At 39.6% G+C, this 24,940-nt stretch overlaps 3 protein-coding genes across 7 annotated transcripts; 2 read left to right on the forward strand and 1 right to left on the reverse strand.

The window, feature by feature from the left end:
- Positions 1 to 4,664, forward strand: LOC125269197 (MAPK/MAK/MRK overlapping kinase-like). Of its 3 annotated transcripts, XM_048192034.1 has the most exons (12): positions 1 to 343; positions 674 to 788; positions 1,861 to 1,950; positions 2,027 to 2,097; positions 2,179 to 2,257; positions 2,345 to 2,393; positions 2,708 to 2,886; positions 2,957 to 3,058; positions 3,203 to 3,376; positions 3,490 to 3,604; positions 4,109 to 4,300; positions 4,402 to 4,664. In XM_048192034.1, exons 1-12 carry the CDS (start codon positions 295 to 297, stop codon positions 4,471 to 4,473), a joined length of 1,287 nt encoding a protein of 428 aa, XP_048047991.1. In that variant the 5' UTR covers positions 1 to 294; the 3' UTR covers positions 4,474 to 4,664. The 3 variants fall into 3 exon arrangements, with proteins under 3 accessions (XP_048047991.1, XP_048047989.1, XP_048047990.1); XM_048192032.1 differs by having other exon boundaries at positions 2,027 to 2,257; XM_048192033.1 differs by lacking the exon at positions 1 to 343 and adding an exon at positions 415 to 599 and having other exon boundaries at positions 2,027 to 2,257.
- Positions 4,665 to 5,325: 661 nt separating this feature from the next.
- Positions 5,326 to 23,175, reverse strand: wdr20a (WD repeat domain 20a). 2 transcript variants are annotated; one of them, XM_048192031.1, is made up of 4 exons: positions 23,060 to 23,175; positions 15,086 to 15,268; positions 9,384 to 10,700; positions 5,326 to 6,771 (listed from the first exon to the last, which is right to left on the reverse strand). In XM_048192031.1, exons 3-4 carry the CDS (start codon positions 10,611 to 10,613, stop codon positions 6,718 to 6,720), a joined length of 1,284 nt encoding a protein of 427 aa, XP_048047988.1. In that variant the 5' UTR covers positions 10,614 to 10,700; positions 15,086 to 15,268; positions 23,060 to 23,175; the 3' UTR covers positions 5,326 to 6,717. The 2 variants fall into 2 exon arrangements, with proteins under 2 accessions (XP_048047988.1, XP_048047987.1); XM_048192030.1 differs by lacking the exon at positions 23,060 to 23,175 and adding an exon at positions 22,264 to 22,547.
- Positions 22,533 to 24,340, forward strand: LOC125269201. Of its 2 annotated transcripts, none has more exons than XM_048192040.1 (4): positions 22,533 to 23,284; positions 23,419 to 23,493; positions 23,568 to 23,633; positions 23,725 to 24,340. In XM_048192040.1, exons 1-4 carry the CDS (start codon positions 23,207 to 23,209, stop codon positions 24,151 to 24,153), a joined length of 648 nt encoding a protein of 215 aa, XP_048047997.1. In that variant the 5' UTR covers positions 22,533 to 23,206; the 3' UTR covers positions 24,154 to 24,340. The 2 variants fall into 2 exon arrangements, with proteins under 2 accessions (XP_048047997.1, XP_048047998.1); XM_048192041.1 differs by having other exon boundaries at positions 23,422 to 23,493.
- Positions 24,341 to 24,940: the final 600 nt, after the last annotated feature.

Consider the following 24,940-nt stretch of genomic DNA (forward strand, 5'->3'; position numbering starts at 1 on the left):
AGAGTAAATACAATAATAATGTTACACGATGGAAAAGAAATCAAATAGAAAGATATTTAAACACAGTAATACTAAAATACTACTACTAAAAATAATATTACTAATAATAATCACGATGATAATAATAATAAAACAGATGTAAACGTGACGCGGTGATGCGACAGCTGTTCATATTGATGATCGAGAAAGATGATCAGCGGGAAAATGATCCGCAGTGAATTCAGATCAATTCTGCAGTTATTCAGGCTTCATTCGACCCGAAACGCGTTCATGTGAGAAACTGAATGTGCTGAAATGAGTCTCGCGCGAGCGGAGAGCAGGACTCGTGTGTTTTCACACAGAGGTGAGAATCTGTCGTTAATGTCGATGATGATGATGATGGTCGATAGTGATCGGTGAAGAGCGCGCGACCTCCGGCTGCAGGTCAGAGTTCAAACGCACGCCGTTGCCATGGAGACCGGTGGCGGCTGCGCGACTCGCGCTGGAGCTCCGCTGATCAGTGTCATATCTGTGTCATAAACGCGTGGATTTTCAGTTAAAACGAGAAATAAATCTATGGTTGTTGCTGACATGCGCCGTCTCCATCTGAGGAATGAACAGTAAGATTGTTGTGGTGTGTGTGTGTGTGTGTGTGTGTGTGTGTGTGTGTGTGTCTGATCTCGCTGTGCTGTAGATTACAGAGTCATCAGGAAGATCGGAGAGGGAACTTTCTCTGAGGTGATGAAGGTCCAGAGCCTGAAGGACGGGAAACACTACGCCTGTAAAACCATGAAACAGACCATCGCGAGGTATGACGTCACCAGGCACTGGCCGCGACCTTGAGGTCACGTGTTCAACCCTAATATAAAATCACACAGGAGAAAATGTGTGTGTGTGTGTGTGTGTGTGAGAGAGAGAGAGTGTGTTTCACAGACATGTAAATGAGCATCTGTTTTCTGCTGATCCTCTGTCTCCTTCGTCCTGCTCCTGACATGATCAAAATTACTGTGTAATTATTGTGATTATGATGATTGTGATTGTGATTATGATGATTGTGATTGTGATTATGATGATTGTGATGATTGTGATTGTGATGATTGTGATTATGATTATTTTGATGATTGTGATTGTGATGATTGTGATTATGATTATTTTGATGATTGTGATTGTGATGATTGTGATTATGATTATTTTGATGATTGTGATTGTGATTATTGTGATGATTGTGATTATGATGATTGTGATTGTGATGATTGTGATTATGATTGTGATGATTGTGATTATGATGACTGTGATTATGATTGTGATGATTGTAATGATTGTGATTATGATGATTATGATGATTATGATGATTGTGATTATTGTGATGATTGTGATTATGATGATTGTGATGATTGTGATTATGATGATGATGATTGTGATTATTGTGATGATTGTGATTATGATGATTGTGATTATGGTGATTGATTGTGATGATTATGATGAATATGATGATTATGATTGTGATGATTATGATGATTGTGATGATTGATTGTGATGATTATGATGATTGTGATGATGATTATGATGATTGTGATGATTGTGATGATTATGATGATTATGATTGTGATGATTATGATGATTGTGATGATTGATTGTGATGATTATGATGATTGTGATGATGATTATGATGAATATGATGATTGTGATGATTATGATGATTATGATTGTGATGATTATGATGATTGATTGTGATGATTATGATGATTGTGATGATAATTGTGATGAATATGATGATTGTAATGATTGATTGTGATGATTATGATGATTGTGATGATGATTATGATGAATATGATGATTGTGATGATTATGATGATTGTGATTATTGTGATGGTCCGTCAGTGTGGATCAGGCTCACGGTCTCAGGGAGGTTCAAGCCATGAAGCGCTTGAGTCCTCATCCCAACATCCTCCAGCTTCACGAGCTCATCTAGTGAGTATTTACTTCAGTATCAACTCAATGAATGAATATAATATCAGCTGAACTGATCACAGGCTCTGGTTCACAGCGATAAAGACACCGGGACTCTGTCGCTGATATGCGAGCTCATGGAAATGAACATATACGAGTTCATCAAAGGTGTGTGTTTGTGCGTCAGATGCTTCATGTTTGAATATGAATCACACAGAAGGAATACGCTGGTTATATTTCCTCTTCCAGGGCGGCAACATCCGGTGTCTGAGAGCAAAGCCAAGCACTACATGTATCAGCTGTGCCGGTCTCTGGATCACATGCACAGGTGACGCTCGCAACCGTTCACACACTCTTCAGCTTCCTGTGTGTGTGTGACGTTAATGACGCTGTTCCGTTCTTTTTCTAAACGCAGCCATGGAATATTCCACAGAGATGTGAAGCCGGAGAACATCTTGATCAAAGTAAGTCAAGGGTTAAACTCTCTCACTAACAAGTGTGTACTTGAACACAGGAGATCGTCACAATGCGAGTGAATTTGATCTTGACCTCGCTGTACTCTAAATGAGCCCGTATGAGGGCTTTACGCTCAATCATTCCATTGTCATTCCCAGCGAACATGATGCTCTAAAGCAAGATCCTCCAGCAAACACAAGCGTGGCGTGATCCTCTGAGCTTTCATCTGCGTCTTTAACCTCACAGCTAGTTTATCAGACGTTCATACACGGGTTTGACGCACAAACTCTCACTCACAGCGTCTGATGTCTCTTCCTGACAGAATGACGTGCTGAAGCTGGCGGACTTCGGCTCCTGCAGGAGCATCTACTCCAAACCTCCTCACACCGAGTACATCTCCACCCGCTGGTACCGCGCGCCGGAGTGTCTGCTGACCGACGGACACTACTCTCAGAAGATGGACATGTGGAGTGCTGGATGCGTCTTCTTTGAAATCCTCAGGTACTTCTGTTCTTGTGTTCCTGTCTTGAACTGTCATCATATTCTAACTGTCCGTTTCCACGTCTTGTAGTTTGAGCCCTTTATTCCCCGGACGTAACGAGTTGGACCAGGTCAACAAGATCCACGATGTGCTGGGAACGCCGGACGGAACGCTGCTGCAAAAGTTCAAACAGTGAGATCTGAACAACAACACAACATATAGTCACATATACTGATTCCCTCAGACACAACATCGTTACGGAACAGCGGCTTGAAATGGTATATTGGGTAAAACGGATGACATCACGGTCATGTGACTGTGGTTTTGTGTGTGAAGGTCTCGTGCGATGCGCTTCGATTTCCCACCTCGCAAAGGCTGCGGGATCTCTCAGCTGGTTCCTCACTGTTCTGCAGCCGGCCTGTCTCTGCTGCACCAGATGTTGACCTATGACCCCGAGGAGCGCATCAGCGCCCGCGCAGCACTGCAGCACCCCTGCTTCAGAGAGCTGCGGTCAGCACGACACACACTCTTATTCTGTAACGGTTTGACAGGTTCATCACCTGATCGGTCTGTACCTTCATTAAAGATGAGTCAGGATGTGTTCAGCTCTCGCTCTGTTGTAGGGTGGCGGAGAGGAAAGCAGCGAGCCTGCGGAAGGCGGTGGGAGCGGCGGACGGAGAGTCCAGCGGGACGTCTGTGGATCAGCTGTGGCGTCTCGCGCGGCAGGGCAGAAGACAGGTGACACTTCATGTTCTTAATAAAGGCAAACAGAAATCCTTTGCAAGATATTAACAATGCACCATGTGTTCAGAAGTGTAGAAAGAGCATTTCCAATAATTCAAGTTAAACTGAAGCACTAGCGATTAATGAACTCTCACAAGAAGATAATCAGAAAGATGCACAACATAAACAATTTTACAACATTTTGGCTGCGTGAGATTCTCCAGCTTTGTTGTTGTTGAGCTGTTAAAGCTCCGCCCTCTTCTGGAAAGCGAAGCTCATTTGCATTTAAAGGGACACACACAAAAACAGTGTGTTTTTGCTCACACCCAAATAGGAGCAAATTTGACAAGCTATAATAAATGATCTGTGGGGGATTTTGAGCTGAAACACATTCTGGAGACACCAGAGACTGATATTACATCTTGTGAAAGGAGCGTTATAGGTTAGGGTTAGATGTATAGGTTATAGGTTAATCAGATGTTTCGACAGTGTTGACTGTTCTCGACTTCATGTCTGCAGCATCTCAAGCACGCCGGCGACCCGCTCAGCCGACGAAACGCCTCTCATTTCCCTCTGGAGCTGCCCAAACTCAACGTCGTGGTCCCGACACCAAAAATCCCGTACCCGGTGTCCAGCTTCCCGGCCCTGACGGTTTCTCACCGCGGCTCTCTGCCTGCCATCCCAAAAAAGTGCCACTCACGTCTGAGCAAAGTAATCGCTTTTAGAGCAGAACATTGAGTAGAATTATCTAATCCAGATTAAAATCCTGTTTGCATCCGTCATCTGAATCTCTTTTCTTCTGGTGTAAAAAGCCCAAAGAGGAGCCACACCATTTCAAGAGCTACTTCATGCCTCCGCTGGAGCGCCACCCGCAGGACTACTGATGTCAGCAAGCCACGCCCCTTGAACCCACAGGACTACTGATGTCAGCAAGCCACGCCCCCAAACCCAGAGGACCAATGCAAGTAATGGCGTGTCTGCAGGATGGGTTTATATCAATGTTGTTTTGAACAGACTGAAAATGTCAACATTTCCATTTCACATAATAAAATAAAGTTCTTTGTACACACAGAAACATGCAGTTTTCAAACCAAAACAAGCTAATATTTGCATGGGATCTCAAATCACATGATTACTTGATTACATTTTGTTTCAGATTCGATAAAAATGGATGCAGCTTAAATCTAAAGCAGCAGACTTTCATTCTTCATTCGACCATCATTTAACCCAAAGCAGACTCTCTGAACGAGACCGATCGGTGCCTGTTCTTCCCGCTCTTATTATTACTCTATATTTCCAGAGACGCTTCCAGCTCACAGCAGCTTAATGAATATTATTGGATAAAAGTTCATTAGGATCATAATAAAGGGGTTTTACTTTACACTTGTTCAAAGTGTCATGTTTAGACATCATAAATTAGTATGGCTTTAAAATGATACCATAACCATCACTAATGAACACAGATCAGTCTGAACCACACTGGGAAGATTTACATGAATGCATTTTTGCATGAAATTTGAAACAATCGGCATAAATAAAAGTTAGCTTTAAAAAAGCATCAAATAAATGATCTTTTCAAAGGTTATGAAAGCTGGTTTGACCTGCTGAAGTTCTGGAGTTGCTCAAAAACATGTTTCAGTTCTTCTGTACCATGGTAAAAAGGCACAAACCCTAGTAAAAGAAACAGCTAGTACACAAAACATGACAGCCAAAGACAATACACACGAGACCAAACATCCATGGACTTTTTTAATGAAGAACAAAATGTGAAATGCAAAATGTTAACCACATGAATCAAAAATATGACCACGTCTTTCCCGGTTAGTGTATATTTCATTAACAATGACTGGTAGTCACAAAAAAGGGTATGTTATGACATTTAATAGTGTCACACTGTAAGATTCTACTGGGCGACTTTAAACCTAGTCGTTCCTAGTGGGTTTTTCTTAGTAGTACACAGAATAACTTTGCTGTTGGTAAGCAAAATATGAACTCTTGAAACTCTGTCATAAGATTTGTTTTCTTCGTCTGCTAGACTTCCTGAGCTTCATACGTTTTATTAGCAGCGTCCGACGCTCTGCTGCCAGACGACACGATCTAGCGTTTCGCATACATAAATCTCCTATATCAAAATACATTTGGGTGACTTTTGTACAAGAGACAAGGAAAAATGGAAAAAAAGAAGAAGAAAAAAAAAAACAGAAACCTGCATATTTAAGATTATTTTTAATATTATTATGTCTATTTTTCTGCTTTAGAAATGTCACTATTTCCTGTGATGATGACAAACTTCCACTAGAGTTACTGATCATTTGCTTTTGCTCCAATAAATCACTGAATTACAATATTATACATATAATACAAAGCAGATTTTTATCTGAAACAATATTAAAATAAATGCTCAATAGATACAAAGTTTTAATCATAATTCTCCACATTATACCGGTCTGTGAGTCCTTGCACACAAAAATGTAAAGCCATTCTCTTCTAATAAACTATTAAGTGCAAACAAATTTTCTTTTTAAAAAACTATGATTGCAGCATCCAGCTTTTCAGATTCAGATTTCAAGACAGAGGATATTAAAGCCAAGTGCATCAAGGCCTTCCCCAAACATCTACGTCTTTCTTTTTTGTCTTTTTTGATCCTTTATAGTAGTTACAAAAAAACAAAAACCCAAAATAAAATCAGTGCAAAGTTTAACAACGGGGGTCAGATCTATTCCGTATGAAAGAGGGTGAAAATAAAACTATTAAAAGGGATCTGGGGGTGGAAGTACGTCTGGAGTTCAAAGACGACTGCTTTTCCACCCGGGATTCACTGATTTCCCACACCTCAGGCAAGCTTGAAATACACAAGAGAAAAATAATAATACAGTGAGATGCATTTGAGAGTGAAAACCATAACGAAAACAAAATAAATCAAATAAATACTCTGGGAAATCAAAAGGAAAGCCCATGGCCGCGGTTCAGCCGTTCCGTTGATGCACAAATTCAGCATGTTCACTGCGTACACGGGCCTCCGGGATGAAGGACAGAAAGAACCGAAGGGAAAAGGAGAGAAAACGGCGGCGCGGCCCTCCGTGTCACAGCGGCGCGATGCGGATCTCTTAGCAGCAGAATTATTGTGGCTATACTACTGTTCCACTGGGAGAGTTGGCTTGGTTTTGGGATGACAATAAACCCTGGAAAAAAAGAAGAGAAGAACATCTGAAAACTTTTGCCAAGCCATGTACACAGGGAAAAATATGACCACACAATACGATCCTCCAAAACATACAACATTCATTGTGTAAACGTTCCCACGCCAAACATGAGCTCTGTTCCTCCTAAAGCCCAAAGTCTACTTCAGTTTTCATGCGCACGCGAGGGTCCGTGACGCAAATTTTGTCACCGGAATAGTACGCGCCAAGGCCGAACTCTTTAAACTCTTTGCAAATAATATTTTATTTAAAAATATACACAAATGTCTGTTATGCCAAAAATGTAAAAAACGTCTTCAGTTATGAATGACATCATTTAAATAATAGCTTATTTCCAATTGACCCTTCGACGGGAGTTTGATTGACAAGCGATCTAACCAATCATAACGCAGAATCCGCCATTTTGTTCGACAAAGCAGTCAGGAGTGGACTTCGGTGGACGTGAACTTGAAAAATTATGTGTACTGACGTCTTTCCGCGTTTGAAACAACATTCCTTCTGATGTTCATTCATGTTTATTTGATGCTATAAATGAACTATAGGAAGAGATTATCGGTTCACGAGCCGCTTGAGTTGAGGAGCTACCGCGATCTGTCACGACACATTAAAGAGCCACAAAACGCTTTTTATTGTTTGAATTTCTTTAAAAAAGCTGGGACTTTGTTTAATATCATCAGTAACCTGCTCTGTCTTGTCAGTAAGCCCCGCCTTCTTAAGGCCGTTCACACCAAGAGCGTAAATTATAAAAGATAAAGATATAGTTCTAAAAATCTTTCTAAATATAAAAGAATAACACTGTCCAGTGTCCACACCACAGCTATAACGATAACGATATTGTTGGGATCACTTTCAGAACGATTTTAAAACACTGTCAGCCAATCAAAATCCATTCTAATTTAAGGGCTCGCGCATTTAAAACGGCGGACGACCTTGCGGAGAATTGAGTCGCTGAGGTCCAGAAAAATAGAAAATAGAGTGTAGAAAATAGGGTTGTCAAAAGTACTGTCTTCGGTACCAAGTGGGTCTTTCAAACCGCTTTCAAATCTGTGAGCTTTCAAACACTGCTGTGATCATTGTAGCCAATCACAGACATATCCGATGAGCGCATGAACACAATCAGAGGCGTTTACGAATCCACTCAAAGGGGCACATTTTTAAAATCCTTTCTAGAGCGTGTGTGTCCCCACCTGCATTCGTTCACGCTATCAAATGGAGTATACTTTGAAAGGCTACGCGCTGGACTGTACGTATACACTAGTGTACGTGTAAAAAACAAAGTATACTTTGGGCTTAAGGCTGCATACTAACCCAAGTGGACAGTCATTGATTTAGAACGTTTTACAAAGGCAGCAATATCCATCAAATGAACACAAAACTCACATGAAGGGAACAAGAGACTATACACTATAATCGTAAGAATACATCACAAAAACAAAATATTTGGTGGAAGTCAAAATTATGTCTAGAACAAACTCAATTCCTCTGCACAGTTTAGCTCCAACCCTAATCAAGCACGCCTGATCCAGCAAATCAAGGTCTTCAGGATTACTAGAAACTTCCAAGCAGGTGTGAGTTGGAGCTGGTTGGAGCTAAACTGTGCAGAGGAATTGAGTTTGAGACCACTGATCTAGACCGTCTATGGCAGGGGTGGCGAGCTCCGGTCCTGGAGAGCCACAGTCCAGCAGAGTTTTGCTTGAACCCTAATCAAACACACCCGAACAAGGCAATCATGGTCTGAAGGGTTACAAGGAAGCTACAGGTAGGTGAGTTTTTATCAGGGTTGGAGCAAAACTCTGCAGGACTGTGGCTCTCCAGGACCGGAGCTCGCCACCCCTCGTCTATGGCGTCTGTTGCTCCCTCGCTATCTATGACTAGTGTCCCATTTCAGCTCCTTACCCCTTATTTACACTGCACACACCTGCGGCACGTTACGGCTCTGGCGAGGTTTTGTTCCGTCCTCTACACGGTGTCAACTCACACCAATAGCATTTCAAGTTTTTCAACTTCAAATCTCTTGTCGTCAATTTCTGGCCTCGTAGTGATGTGAAATATGAGCGGGAGTCTACACAGAGTGGTTATTTTGACTTTATTTTGAACTGTGCAGCTTGGACGCAGCGTCTGTCAAAAATAGACTTGATGCCTATATTTAGCGAAGCAGCGTGGCGAGCCGCTTCTGAAACGTGCCGCGGCGCGGCTGGCGTAAACACGAGAATTGAATTGAGTGGCCGCGATCGACTCCGGTGGCCGCGGCGGAGCTGTAACGCGCCGCAGACATGTGCAGTGTAAATAAGGGGTTATAGTCAATAGTGTCACTCAATAGTCTCAACCAGAAGTTCCTATTCCTGGTCCTGAGGTTCCAGAGCACTGCATGTCTCCTTTATTTTAATGCACCGATTCATATCAGGCCTTCAGCTGAAGTAAGACACAAGAGACGTACAGCACTGCGGCTCCGCAGGACCTGCATTAACAACACAGGATACCATAAAGGAGAAGAGTTCTCAGTCTGAGCGACTAAAGCAAACCATGTGACCGACATTCTGTGAATGCAGAGGAAGTCATCCAGGAGCAGACGGAAAGAGTCGGAAAGAACTTACCACTTTGCCGGGTCTCGCCCATGTGCAAATAAACCCCTCCTGACAAGCGGTGACAATACAGTCTTCTAGAAAGATGAGCACTGTGAGTCTCTCGTGCGCTATCTTTTTACAGATGAGCGGCTCGAGCAAGGGCACGTCCTCCATGCGCGGGCACAGCTGCGTGCCCAGTGTCTTGGCAGGGTCCGTTTTGGTTTTGGTGAGCAGGTTGAGTTTATCGCTGCTCTTGCTGCTGATGTGGCCCATGCTGTGGTTACGCTTGTGGTCTTTGTCGGGATGCCGGTCTTTGCGGTCGTGCAGTGAGAGCGTGGCGAACTTGCTGACGCCCGTAGCGATGGGGTTATCCGTCGCGCTGCTCTTGCTGTTGCCGGTGCCGGCGGCCGAGTGCGGGAGGCTGTTGGAGCGCGGCAGCGGCGCGGGGAGCGAGTTGCCCGGCGTGTTGGCGGCGCTGTTGTTGCTGCCGTTGGCGCTGGGGTTGGTTGCGGTGGTGGTGATGACTGTGCCGCTGCCGCTTCCTCCGGCGGGCGGGCAGCTCGCGTTCATGACGTTAGTGTGCGTTCTCGTTCGGGAAAGCGGAAGGTGCGGGAACAGGATATCCTCCGTCAGGTCCCAGAGGCAGAGCTGCGTGTCCTGCCCTACGGAGCCGAAGCGGTACGTCACGCTCACCGGCCGGCTGTCCGTGGAGTTGCGTTTGGAGAGACGTGACTGCGTGCTGTTGGCCCGGTCGCGGCCAAAGTGGATTTGATCCTGGAAGTCCTCGTCGCTGCCGCTGAACTCCATGGGGTCGCTCTCCTCCACGCTGGTGGTGTAGTGGTCAAACGCCACCACGCTCACCCAGGACTTGTGTCCGTGCCCTCGAGCGATCACCCGACAGTCCACGAACGACCACACGGTCACCAGGTCATCCTCGCCGCCGGCCACGATGTACTTCCCGTCCGGGCTCCAGCACACACACAGAAGCCCCCCGAAGTAGCTTTTCATGGTCCCGTGCAGCTCGACCGCGTCGAAGTTAAAGACCCGCAGGAAACCGTCCTGGCTCACGCAGGCGAGGAACTTCCCATCGGGTGAGAAGGCGAACTCGTTCAGCGCCCCTTCTCCGACCGTCCACTTGAGGAGAGGGTTGCGCGTGGACTTGCTCTTGCACGTGTGCACGGCGTAGCTCTCACCCTGCTTCAGCAGCTGGTAATGAGGCGCCGTGGTGCCGCACGTGTGCTCCACATTATACAGGTACATGTTTCCACTGGAATGAGCTACTAGGAAGAGACTCTCGGAGCCCGGGACCCACTTTACACATGTTACTCGAGATTTGTCAATAAGTCTCTGAGTGAGATTCGTGGAGGAGGACGAGAAGAGACAGAGAGGACATGGGTTAGATATACAGATTATCAAATTATTTAAACACTTCCAAAAAAAGAAAAGAAAAGAATAATCCACACATGGAATTTGGCAACATTTGGATGACTAAATCAGATGTAGGGCTGCACACTTAATCAAATGTTGATATGAACTGGTGGGTGTGAATATTAAAGTGCCTCTATTATGCTATTTTAAAAGTTCAGAATTGTGTCATGGAGTCTCCTACAACAGGTTTACATGCATCAAAAACAAAAAAACGTTTAATTTTCTCGTAATTGCACATCACCACATTTTCCAATGATTCTCAAACGACTCTCTAAACCCCTCCTTTCTGAGAGCCTGCTCTGCTCTGATTGGCCAGACGACCCAGTCTGTTGCGATTGGTTAGCCTGACGTGGTCATACTCAATTCTAGTTCGAATATGAGTCTGACACTGCTCCCTTGGGCTTTGATTATGGGGGCGTATTTCAACCGATCCAGGAAAGACCTCAATTGGATAGACCTTCAACCAATCAGGGGTGCGTTTCCCAAAGCGAACTATGGTCGCAAGTTCCGTCGTTACCAATAGAGTTCAATGGGACTTACGACCATGGTTCACCAACGATGCTTTCGGGAAACGCACCCCAGAGCTACAGAGTAAGTGATGTATGTTGAGCGACGCATAGTTGTCAATAGAACTCAACTGCACACATGCTGGAACTAGTAGAAGATGAGCGTAAACAATCTTTTCCGGTGTTGTAAAAAGAATTTAAGTATACACGGAGTACTTGCCAATTAATGCGCTGTCGATATCTTCTATAACGGACGCGATGGTGGAATCTACACATCTCATTTCTTCAACAACAGCCATCATTGTTGTAAACTAATTCAACCCAAGCGCTCTTTGATGACGTGGCTGATTATGTTTCTGGTGATAATTTGTCAATCATCGCCCTGACAAATGTGATTGGTCCGAACAGTTTCTGTTCGGGCATAATTACTCCTCTACGGATCGAGTCCAGACCGAACTCCCCGACCTCAAAATGTTGTGGCCGGGGCTAAGTTCGGCTGGCATCCAGGCTAGCGATTGGTCTACCGCTTACACATTATCACAACTGAACTTCAGTTCTGGTCGGGAGGCTTCCTAAAGCTCAGCGATTGTACACACTGAAAAGACAGTAACAATGGCTTCAATTTTACCATATCAATGTGACCTCGAGTCCGATGATGAAACACTGGAAGAACTAGTTATTCGACCCTATCCTCCATCGCAAGGACGACCTGAGCAGGACGTTTCTCAGTGATACACTACTCAGGTTGACGTTCATCATGAGATGTTGCAACTGTAATACCTCAACATCAGCATTAACAAGTGTATGTCCAACAAACCAATGTGTATATTTCTAATTTATTGTGGTGCACATGTGGGAACTGTATTATTAACTGTACCAATAACAGTGCATGTGTTAGCCGAGCACTAACGTGAATAACAAAAACAAATCTCGCTCCATCCTTTATCATTACTCAGAATAGTAAGAATGACAGACAATCTGCATTAATGAACACAATTTTAGGTAATAGTGAGCCACAGCTGATTAGTTACTATTTCAGTAAGACAGTAATAACTTGGGTTAGCTGGAGATCTACACAATATAAAACAAATTAACTGCCTATTTTGAACACTGTATAAAATATATACATTAATAATTGCTCATACTTACAGACTGTGATTCTGAGGAGCAAGTTGGTCCAAATAAAGTGGGTACTGTCCCATCTTTAATGAATAAGTGTTTTGTAAATCCCATTTAGACCTCACAGAGATTTGAGAAGGTTTTACTGCTGTTGTATCGCTGCGGTAATTTTAACCACTGACTCTTTACATCCTCATCCTTAGGAAGCGTTTACAAAGACAATTTGCTTTTGCAGAGCCGAAAACAGCATCTTCTCGACATACACAACAGGAACCAGCGACAGCGTTTGAGGGCGGGTCAGAGTAGACAATCAATTCCAAAGGCAGCCAATGAAGACCATAGGTGGACATTATGCAAATGTGTTACATTGTTACTAGGGCTGCACAATTAATCGCAATTAAATCGCACGTGATTTGGCACATAACTTGTCAGAGCTGTACGGCTCTGTGATCAGCAGTAAATGCTTCTCCATCTGAAAGCCAGAGGGCGCTCTCATGCAGAAACTGCAAATATGCTCTGCAGTAGAAGTAGATAACATGCGTCATTCCAGGAAATCCCTATGGGCATCATACCAGAGATTGTATATAATGGGGAGATAAGAGGGTCTGTATCTCTTACCATTGGAGAAAGCGTAACGGCTAACTTAATCACGTGCGGAGCGTTAGCTTTAGCTGTTACGCTTTTTTGGCTAAAGGTTATAGGCTTGCCTTCCAGTGGCTTTGATCATACTATCGCTGTACCTGAATAAAGAGAAGATTGAAACGCTTTGAGTAAACATGATTAATAAACACACGACTGCCTTATTCTGTGTAAGAAGCCTCACAGAAGGACGCTCAACTGTCGTTATGAAGTAAATACATGTTATTAAATGTTGTCTTTTGTTGGACAAGATGTTAATAAATGCTTCTCATGTCTGGAAAGATGTTTGCCACATTGCCTTTTCAAACGCACATTATAAGCAACAGATGGATCAGCATTTGGAGTCGTACTTCACTGACAAGCCGCAAATTAAAAAAAATAAATAAATAAAATAATAATAATAATAATCGCAGCCTTTCCGATTTCATTATCGCACTAGGCCAAATCGTTTAAGCATGAATTCAATGTTATTTTTCTAATCATCCAATTAATTGTGCAGCCCTAATTGTTACACATGCAAGTTACAGAAGTAAGACTGGAATTACTGACGACAATAACTATTTATCGTGTACTTTGATCTTTAAAACTTTGCAGACCTTTTACATTCTCAACCAGCTTTATTACAATGCATGAAAGATAATATCTGAAAAAGCATAATAGGGGCACTTTAATGACTGCTGTGTAAATCTGATGACCGTCTCAGTTTGATCTACTACACAAACTCGAGTGTACATGACGCTCGTCTGCGTCTCACTGTATGAACACATGACTTCATCTGAGAGTCTCTTCAGCAGTTTCACCATTTCATCTGAGAGTTCGCCTTAACTTTAAGAAATTATGACAGAAATAAATCACTATTGCACAGCAGAATGTACTTCTAATAAATAAAAGGATTTTCATTTGATTCAATTATAAAAGATTAATTAAATTGTTAAAGTTTTATGCATTCATTTGATTCCCATGTTTTTGAAAAACAAACTATTAAAATCATAAAACACAGATTTCAGAAAAATTAAAACAGACAACATATAATTTCTGAGAAAAAAAAAAAAAAAAAAAAACACACACACAGGGTCATCTTTTTTGATTATTAATATTGAATTAAACTAGGGCTGGGCGATATATCGCATGTGATTGTCACGCGCATTTCGTCAGTAAAGCCGGTTCCCTGTAGCCTGACTTCGTCATACTCATATTCTAGGCAGAGTGTGAGTCTGATACTGCTCCATTGCACTTGAATTATGGGGCGTGTCTTAACCGAACCAGTAAAAAAAAAAAAAACTCTGCACTCAATTGGATAGACCTACAACCAATCAGATCAACGCAGTAAGTGACGTATGTTGAACTTGTACTTAAACTTTTGCCGAATCCCGTTGGAAGGACGGCAAACACATCTTTCCCATCGACAAATGCCTTGATTGCGGTTCTTTGTTCGTCTTTTAAAATTAATGCGCTGTCGATTTCTTTTATTACAGACGTGATAGCGAAATCTAAACATCTTACTTCTCCAGCTGCAGTCATCGTTGGTGAAAACCAATTCAACCCAAGCGCTCTTTGATGACGTGGGTGGTTACGTAACCGCAGATAGCCTGTCCATCATCGGTTAAAGCCCGCCCTGGCAATTTGATTGGCTCGGCCTTCTGGAAGCCGAGCATAATTACTCCACAATGGATCGAGTCCAGACCGAACTTCCCGTCCAAAAAATGTTGTGGGCGGGGTTCGGGCTGGCACCCAGGCTAGGTTCCCTGATTCCCGTAGATCACTGACAAGCCACCCAATATCACGTTCATTATCAAAGGCGATTCATCTGCGATATGAACGCGATATTGCGTGGCTTGTCAGTGAACTACGGCTCTGTCTATTAAATGCCGCTCCATTTGAAAGCAGGTGATGGCGATTTAGCGGTAATCAGGGAACCGGCTTTACTGACGAAATGCGCGTGACAATCGCATGCGATATATCGGTCAGCCCTAAATTAAACAATTAAAAAAAGGAATCCAGAGAAACTAAACACCAGTGTCTGAATTAGTTCTCACTCACTTCTTCATTGAAGAGTTTGCTGGTCTCCTTCTTGATGGGGTCGATGAGCTGGACCTGCCCGGCTGAGAAACCCACCAGCAGGGACACGCTCTCCGCCGTCGCCGTCAGGTGGTTGAAGTCGTGGCACGTGGGCTGCGTTCCCTTGTAAATCCTCTTGTCGATCGGCTTGCTCAGGTCAGCAGCCTGTGGCCGAACAGAGAGAAAGTGTAACTGAACACCTGCACCGCTGGAAACAAAAGCATTTCAACCAAACGGATTCCCTTTGAGAAACTCTGCGACAGGTGCCAGTCACAACAACACACCACAGGACTGTCCTGAATCACATCGTCCCTCACACTGATACACCTGCTCACAACACAAGAGACAGGCAGGTGGAATGTCTCTATTTTTATTTAGTGTGTGCGTTTCATCTGCCGTTTAAACATCAACACAATGACACGCGATGGATTGACGTACAACAGCACTTTACAGCCGCAGTAGTGCATTTGATAAGTCAAACAATAGTATCAATTATCTGAAAACAGATTTGTCAGTTTAAAATAAATAAAAAGACATAAAATTAGGGTAGAAATACATGACATAAATCATCCCACCTGTGAACTCTGTGATGCTGCATGAGCAAAACACTGACATGTTCATTCAGCAGATGCTGTTATCCAAAAGAAACTTACAAAAGAGACTAAAAGCAGCAGAAGGCATTCGTCCAAGAGAAATAGAACAAGCATCGAGTCAAAATGGAATGACACTGCTGTGAATATTCACTACATGAACCACAACTAAACACATGATCCGTATAAAGCACTGAACATTTGAACCATATGAACACAGTAACGCTGAACATATGAAATATTATAGAACATTAGAACCATCTGTTCAGCGGTCCATAGGTTCAGATCGGTTCAAGTATTTAGTAGCGGTTCATATGAACCACTGAACATATGAACCATAGAAACTACTGAACCTTAGAAACTACTGAACATACAAACCACTGAACATATGAGCGTATGAATTACATGAATGCATTAACCACAAAAACTACTGAACATACGAACCAAAAAAACGACTAAACATATGAACCATAAAAACTACTGATTATATGAAAACCATGACAACTACGGAATATATATATATATATATATATATATATATATATATATATATATATATATATATATGAACCATAACAACTACTGAATATATGAACTGCTGAAAATATGAACTACATGAACCATAAAAACTACTAAATATATGAACCATAAAAACTACTGAACATATGAACTGCTGAAAATATGAACCACTGAACATATGAACACATGAACCATAAAAACTACTGAATATATAAACCATAACAACTACTGAACATATGAACTGCTGAAAATATGAACCACTGAACATATGAACACATGAACCATAAAAACTACTGAATATATGAACCATAACAACTACTGAATATATGAACCATAACAACTACTGAACATATGAACTGCTGAAAATATGAACTACATGAACCATAAAAACTACTGAATATATGAACCATAACAACTACTGAATATATGAACCATAACAACTACTGAATATATGAACCATAACAACTACTGAACATATGAACTGCTGAAAATATGAACTACATGAACCATAAAAACTACTGAATATATGAACCATAACAACTACTGAATATATGAACCATAACAACTACTGAACATATGAAATGCTGAAAATATGAACTACATGAACCATAAAAACTACTGAATATATGAACTGCTGAAAATATGAACTACATGAACCATAAAAACTACTGAATATATAAACCATAACAACTACTGAACATATGAACTGCTGAAAATATGAACCACTGAACATATGAACACATGAACCATAAAAACTACTGAATATATGAACCATAACAACTACTGAATATATGAACCATAACAACTACTGAATATATGAACCATAACAACTACTGAACATATGAAATGCTGAAAATATGAACTACATGAACCATAAAAACTACTTAATATATGAACCATAAAAACTACTGAACATATGAACTGCTGAAAATATGAACTACATGAACCATAAAAACTACTGAATATATGAACTGCTGAAAATATGAACTACATGAACCATAACAACTACTGAATATATGAACCATAACAACTACTGAATATATGAACCATAACAACTACTGAACATATGAACTGCTGAAAATATGAACTACATGAACCATAAAAACTACTGAATATATGAACCATAACAACTACTGAATATATGAACCATAAAAACTACTGAACATATGAAATGCTGAAAATATGAACTACATGAACCATAAAAACTACTGAATATATGAACTGCTGAAAATATGAACTACATGAACCATAAAAACTACTGAATATATGAACTGCTGAAAATATGAACTACATGAACCATAACAACTACTGAATATATGAACCATAACAACTACTGAATATATGAACCATAACAACTACTGAACATATGAACTGCTGAAAATATGAACTACATGAACCATAAAAACTACTGAATATATGAACTGCTGAAAATATGAACTACATGAACCATAACAACTACTGAATATATGAACCATAAAAACTACTGAATATATGAACCATAACAACTACTGAATATATGAACCATAACAACTACTGAATATATGAACCATAAAAACTACTGAACATATGAAATGCTGAAAATATGAACTACATGAACCATAAAAACTACTGAATATATGAACTGCTGAAAATATGAACTACATGAACCATAAAAACTACTGAATATATGAACCATAACAACTACTGAATATATGAACCATAACAACTACTGAATATATGAACCATAACAACTACTGAACATATGAAATGCTGAAAATGAACTACATGAACCATAAAAACTACTTAATATATGAACCATAAAAACTACTGAACATATGAACTGCTGAAAATATGAACTACATGAACCATAAAAACTACTGAATATATGAACTGCTGAAAATATGAACTACATGAACCATAACAACTACTGAATATATGAACCATAACAACTACTGAACATATGAACTGCTGAAAATATGAACTACATGAACCATAAAACTACTGAATATATGAACCATAACAACTACTGAATATATGAACCATAACAACTACTGAATATATGAACCATAAAAAAACTACTGAACATATGAAATGCTGAAAATATGAACTACATGAACCATAAAAACTACTGAATATATGAACTGCTGAAAATATGAACTACATGAACCATAAAAACTACTGAATATATGAACCATAACAACTACTGAATATATGAACCATAACAACTACTGAATATATGAACCATAACAACTACTGAACATATGAAATGCTGAAAATATGAACTACATGAACCATAAAAACTACTTAATATATGAACCATAAAAACTACTGAACATATGAACTGCTGAAAATATGAACTACATGAACCATAAAAACTATTGAATATATGAACTGCTGAAAATATGAACTACATGAACCATAACAACTACTGAATATATGAACCATAACAACTACTGAATATATGAACCATAACAACTACTGAACATATGAACTGCTGAAAATATGAACTACATGAACCATAAAAACTACTGAATATATGAACCATAACAACTACTGAATATATGAACCATAACAACTACTGAATATATGAACCATAAAAACTACTGAACATATGAAATGCTGAAAATATGAACTACATGAACCATAAAAACTACTGAATATATGAACTGCTGAAAATATGAACTACATGAACCATAACAACTACTGAATATATGAACCATAACAACTACTGAATATATGAACCATAACAACTACTGAACATATGAACTGCTGAAAATATGAACTACATGAACCATAAAAACTACTGAATATATGAACTGCTGAAAATATGAACTACATGAACCATAACAACTACTGAATATATGAACCATAAAAACTACTGAATATATGAACCATAACAACTACTGAATATATGAACCATAACAACTACTGAATATATGAACCATAAAAACTACTGAACATATGAAATGCTGAAAATATGAACTACATGAACCATAAAAACTACTGAATATATGAAATGCTGAAAATATGAACTACATGAACCATAAAAACTACTGAATATATGAACCATAACAACTACTGAATATATGAACCATAACAACTACTGAACATATGAACTGCTGAAAATATGAACTACATGAACCATAAAAACTACTGAATATATGAACTGCTGAAAATATGAACTACATGAACCATAACAACTACTGAATATATGAACCATAAAAACTACTGAATATATGAACCATAACAACTACTGAATATATGAACCATAACAACTACTGAATATATGAACCATAAAAACTACTGAACATATGAAATGCTGAAAATATGAACTACATGAACCATAAAAACTACTGAATATATGAACTGCTGAAAATATGAACTACATGAACCATAAAAACTACTGAATATATGAACCATAACAACTACTGAATATATGAACCATAACAACTACTGAATATATGAACCATAACAACTACTGAACATATGAAATGCTGAAAATATGAACTACATGAACCATAAAAACTACTTAATATATGAACCATAAAAACTACTGAACATATGAACTGCTGAAAATATGAACTACATGAACCATAAAAACTACTGAATATATGAACTGCTGAAAATATGAACTACATGAACCATAACAACTACTGAATATATGAACCATAACAACTACTGAACATATGAACTGCTGAAAATATGAACTACATGAACCATAAAAACTACTGAATATATGAACCATAACAACTACTGAATATATGAACCATAACAACTACTGAATATATGAACCATAAAAACTACTGAACATATGAAATGCTGAAAATATGAACTACATGAACCATAAAAACTACTTAATATATGAACCATAAAAACTACTGAACATATGAACTGCTGAAAATATGAACTACATGAACCATAAAAACTACTGAATATATGAACTGCTGAAAATATGAACTACATGAACCATAACAACTACTGAATATATGAACCATAACAACTACTGAATATATGAACCATAACAACTACTGAACATATGAACTGCTGAAAATATGAACTACATGAACCATAAAAACTACTGAATATATGAACCATAACAACTACTGAATATATGAACCATAACAACTACTGAATATATGAACCATAAAAACTACTGAACATATGAAATGCTGAAAATATGAACTACATGAACCATAAAAACTACTGAATATATGAACTGCTGAAAATATGAACTACATGAACCATAAAAACTACTGAATATATGAACCATAACAACTACTGAATATATGAACCATAACAACTACTGAATATATGAACCATAACAACTACTGAATATATGAACCATAAAAACTACTGAACATATGAACTGCTGAAAATATGAACTACATGAACTGCTGAAAATATGAACTACATGAACTGCTGAAAATATGAACTACATGAACCATAACAACTACTGAATATATGAACCATAACAACTACTGAATATATGAACCATAACAACTACTGAATATATGAACCATAACAACTACTGAACATATGAAATGCTGAAAATATGAACTACATGAACCATAAAAACTACTTAATATATGAACCATAAAAACTACTGAACATATGAACTGCTGAAAATATGAACTACATGAACCATAAAAATTACTGAATATATGAACTGCTGAAAATATGAACTACATGAACCATAACAACTACTGAATATATGAACCATAACAACTACTGAATATATGAACCATAACAACTACTGAATATATGAACCATAACAACTACTGAACATATGAAATGCTGAAAATATGAACTACATGAACCATAAAAACTACTGAATATATGAACTGCTGAAAATATGAACTACATGAACCATAAAAACTACTGAATATATGAACCATAACAACTACTGAATATATGAACCATAACAACTACTGAATATATGAACCATAACAACTACTGAATATATGAACCATAAAAACTACTGAACATATGAACTGCTGAAAATATGAACTACATGAACTGCTGAAAATATGAACTACATGAACTGCTGAAAATATGAACTACATGAACCATAAAAACTACTGAATATATGAACCATAACAACTACTGAATATATGAACCATAACAACTACTGAATATATGAACCATAACAACTACTGAACATATGAAATGCTGAAAATATGAACTACATGAACCATAAAAACTACTTAATATATGAACCATAAAAACTACTGAACATATGAACTGCTGAAAATATGAACTACATGAACCATAAAAATTACTGAATATATGAACTGCTGAAAATATGAACTACATGAACCATAACAACTACTGAATATATGAACCATAACAACTACTGAATATATGAACCATAACAACTACTGAATATATGAACCATAACAACTACTGAACATATGAAATGCTGAAAATATGAACTACATGAATCATAAAAACTATTGAATATATGAACTGCTGAACCATAAAAACTAAAATATGAACTACTGAATATATGAACCATAACAACTACTGAATATATGAACCATAACAACTACTGAATATATGAACCATAACAACTACTGAACATATGAACCATAACAACTACTGAACATATGAAATGCTGAAAATATGAACTACATGAACCATAAAAACTACTTAATATATGAACTACTGAACATATGAAGTGAACCACTGAATATATGATACATAGAAACCACTGAACATATGAACTGCTGAAAATATGAACCACTGAACATATGAACTACATGAACACATGAACCATAAAAACTACTGAACATATTCTGAACCACTGAACATATGAGTACATGAACCATAGAAACTACTGAGCATATGAACCACATGGACTGTTCACAGCAGATCAACGATCCTCACACTGAATAACAGCAAACACACTCCTGTCAAAGCGACACACGCACAGATAAACAAACAAACGCGCGTCAGCAGCGAAAGAGCGCTCGTGCGCGTGTGCGTGCGTGTGACATTCACGCCGCCGTCACTAATGATGTGAAATAACAGCGATTACACAAAAAGCTGAAGACAATCGCGCGTCGTTCTCACCTTCCTGACGCCTTTATAGATGTAGAAGTAAAGCTCCCGGCCCACATTGAAGCAGATTCGGTCGCCGTTACCGGACTGGTCATTGACGTTGACGAACGAGACTCGGACGGGGTTCGAGCCCTGCGAGTTGAAGGGCACGCGGTTCGGCCGGCTGTACTCGGAGTGCGTGAGGAGTTTATACGCGCCTTCCCGCGTGCTGAACTGACTCTTGATCTCGTTCATCTCCTTCCCTCCTCCCTCCGCCGCCATCTTTGACATTTACATTCATCCTTCCGCAGGCCCGGATCTGACGCGCCGCGCATGCGCGTAACGCGCCTCAGCCATCAGCACTCGAACCCGATTCAAACTCAGTCAGAAGATGTTAGAAATTAATTAATGAGCGGATTCTGAAATTTCACATAACATCCTACATTATTAAACTGTCGTTTTTCTACTGCGTGTTTGTTTTGTCTCTTAAATTGAAAATGTGAAAGAATAAAGAATTTGCTTTATTTGTATGATAAGCTTTACATATATACACACGCAATTTAATTTAATAATAATTAATTTAATAAAATAAAATTATGTTTCATCAATATATCAATGAAATAAACATGGTGGACAAATTTTCTCCCCAAATTAAATCTAATTAAGTTTTCGTCCCACCTGTCCTCACTTCATTAAGTGTTTTTGTTTCTTCTGCCAATTATTATGTGAAAATTAATAGTCGAATTTAAGATTGCTCATGATTCAATGATCGTCCGTCTTAAAATTCCATCTGATATTTAAGAATATTTTGATAAAGCGAGTAGTTTACCTTATTATTGGCTTCAGATCTGAAGGAAGGCCTCGACTGAAGCACGAGCACGAGCACGAGCACACACACACACACACACACAATGAAAGAATGAAGTGATTGACGATATAAAGCGAGTAAATTCAGTCAGATGTTTTGAGGAGATCAATGAGATTCACTGGAATGGAAGAACTGATCAATACTGTCCAGTCAGACGTTGTTGGCAGACTGGCATTCAAATACATGGTGAGATTTTGACCTTTTTTACTTCATTCTCGTTTTTTCTTCATTATTTGATTGATGAGACTGTCTGCAAACACAATGTTGCATCACTGCATTTAAAAAAATATCTATCTTTAATGTTTGTGTTCTTCTGTCAGGAGATGTGTAAAGTAGATTCGAGTTCAGACTCTGAATCAGACACTAACCCCAGATGGTCTGATGTCAGCAGCAAGGTATTTCTGATCAGATTAACCTCAGACTCTTCTGTGGCCTTAAAGACTTCTGACTCCATCATCTCTCATGTCAGGGTTGTGAAAGCAGCGCTCCGGAGATCCGGGAAGCTCCTGAGAAACTCCAGAAAAACTACCAGCAGGTAAACCCAAAACAGGAGGAGAATTACTGCATCAGAACTGATTTGTCTTATTTTGAAGTCCTCTTGAGGCTGTAAATGTTCTGATCTTCAGTGTCTGGATCCCTACGATGGAAGTTCTGAAGACTCCGGTTCTTCTGATGACGGTGTAAAGAAGCAAAGACACGGTGGTCTTCGGATCAAAGGAACCGGTCGTAGATCCTCCATCACCCCTCAGACGAGGAGAGCTGGGACACGGCCGGACAATCCAGACGTCCAGATGAGGTCATCCAGCGACTCGGAGGTGTGTAACCAGGACTGCTGGTCTGTAATGAGTGTAAAACCGGATCTGTCGGACTCCGGGTTCAACAGCAGATCCGGCCTCAGCTCTCCTGCGGTGCCGTCCGCTCCAGAGACGCTCAGGATCCCGTCAGGATCTCCAGACGGCCCGGCTCTACATGCGGCCTTCTCCAAGAGGAAGTTCTTTCCTCCTTTCGGGCGAGGTGGAGGACGGGATGAGGAGGAAGCGGCAGTGCATCAGTGACATGGAGGTCTGAACGAGGCCTGAGACGGACCTCATGTTCACTGAGAAGGTTTTGTTTCCTTATTTAGTTGTTTGGAAAGAAGAGAGAGAGAGTGCAGGTGTTGAACGAGACGATAATCGAGTTCTTCCTTCATTCCTGTTGACACCAAAGTTATTTCAATAATAAATTATGACTAATGAACCTAAACTTCATGATTTCTGACTGTGTGTTTCTGTCTGATGTCATGATGATTAATGATGTCTGGAGATCAGGCTGGATTGTCTGAGTGTTACTATAGAGATTTATCAAAAGCTGTAGAGATTTAAAGAGGAAGTGTCGTATGAAGCAGTCTGTTTAATGATGTTGATGTTTGTAGATCGTTCATGTTCGTTTGAATGCCCGTTCATCAGACTAAACTAAAGTCCAGCGTCGGTCATTACTGCACAGTTTGTCTTGGTGAAAATAAAGTCTCTCTGTATTGTGTGTTTAGAGCATCACAGTTGAACCTGTAATCAATCAGATACTGGGAAACCCTTGATGTTTGTCCTGAATCTCCAGATCTCTCTCTGGACGCAGTGCAGCTGATGTGACCTTTGACATCAGGTGTCCTTCATGAGCCCGACTGATCTTACTGGATCAAATTGCTTTTAATAGGCACTCTCTTTAGCGCCTGATTACAATTCCTACAAGATCATGTTATGATGAATGCTGTTCTAACTACATTATAATGATCATTTGTGTCTGCATTAGTTCGCTTGTATACGAGCACAGATAAACGATTAGTCTGATAGCTTAGTTTATACACAC

Source organism: Megalobrama amblycephala, linkage group LG5 (genome assembly GCF_018812025.1).
Source record: "Megalobrama amblycephala isolate DHTTF-2021 linkage group LG5, ASM1881202v1, whole genome shotgun sequence".
NCBI lineage: Eukaryota > Metazoa > Chordata > Actinopteri > Cypriniformes > Xenocyprididae > Megalobrama > Megalobrama amblycephala.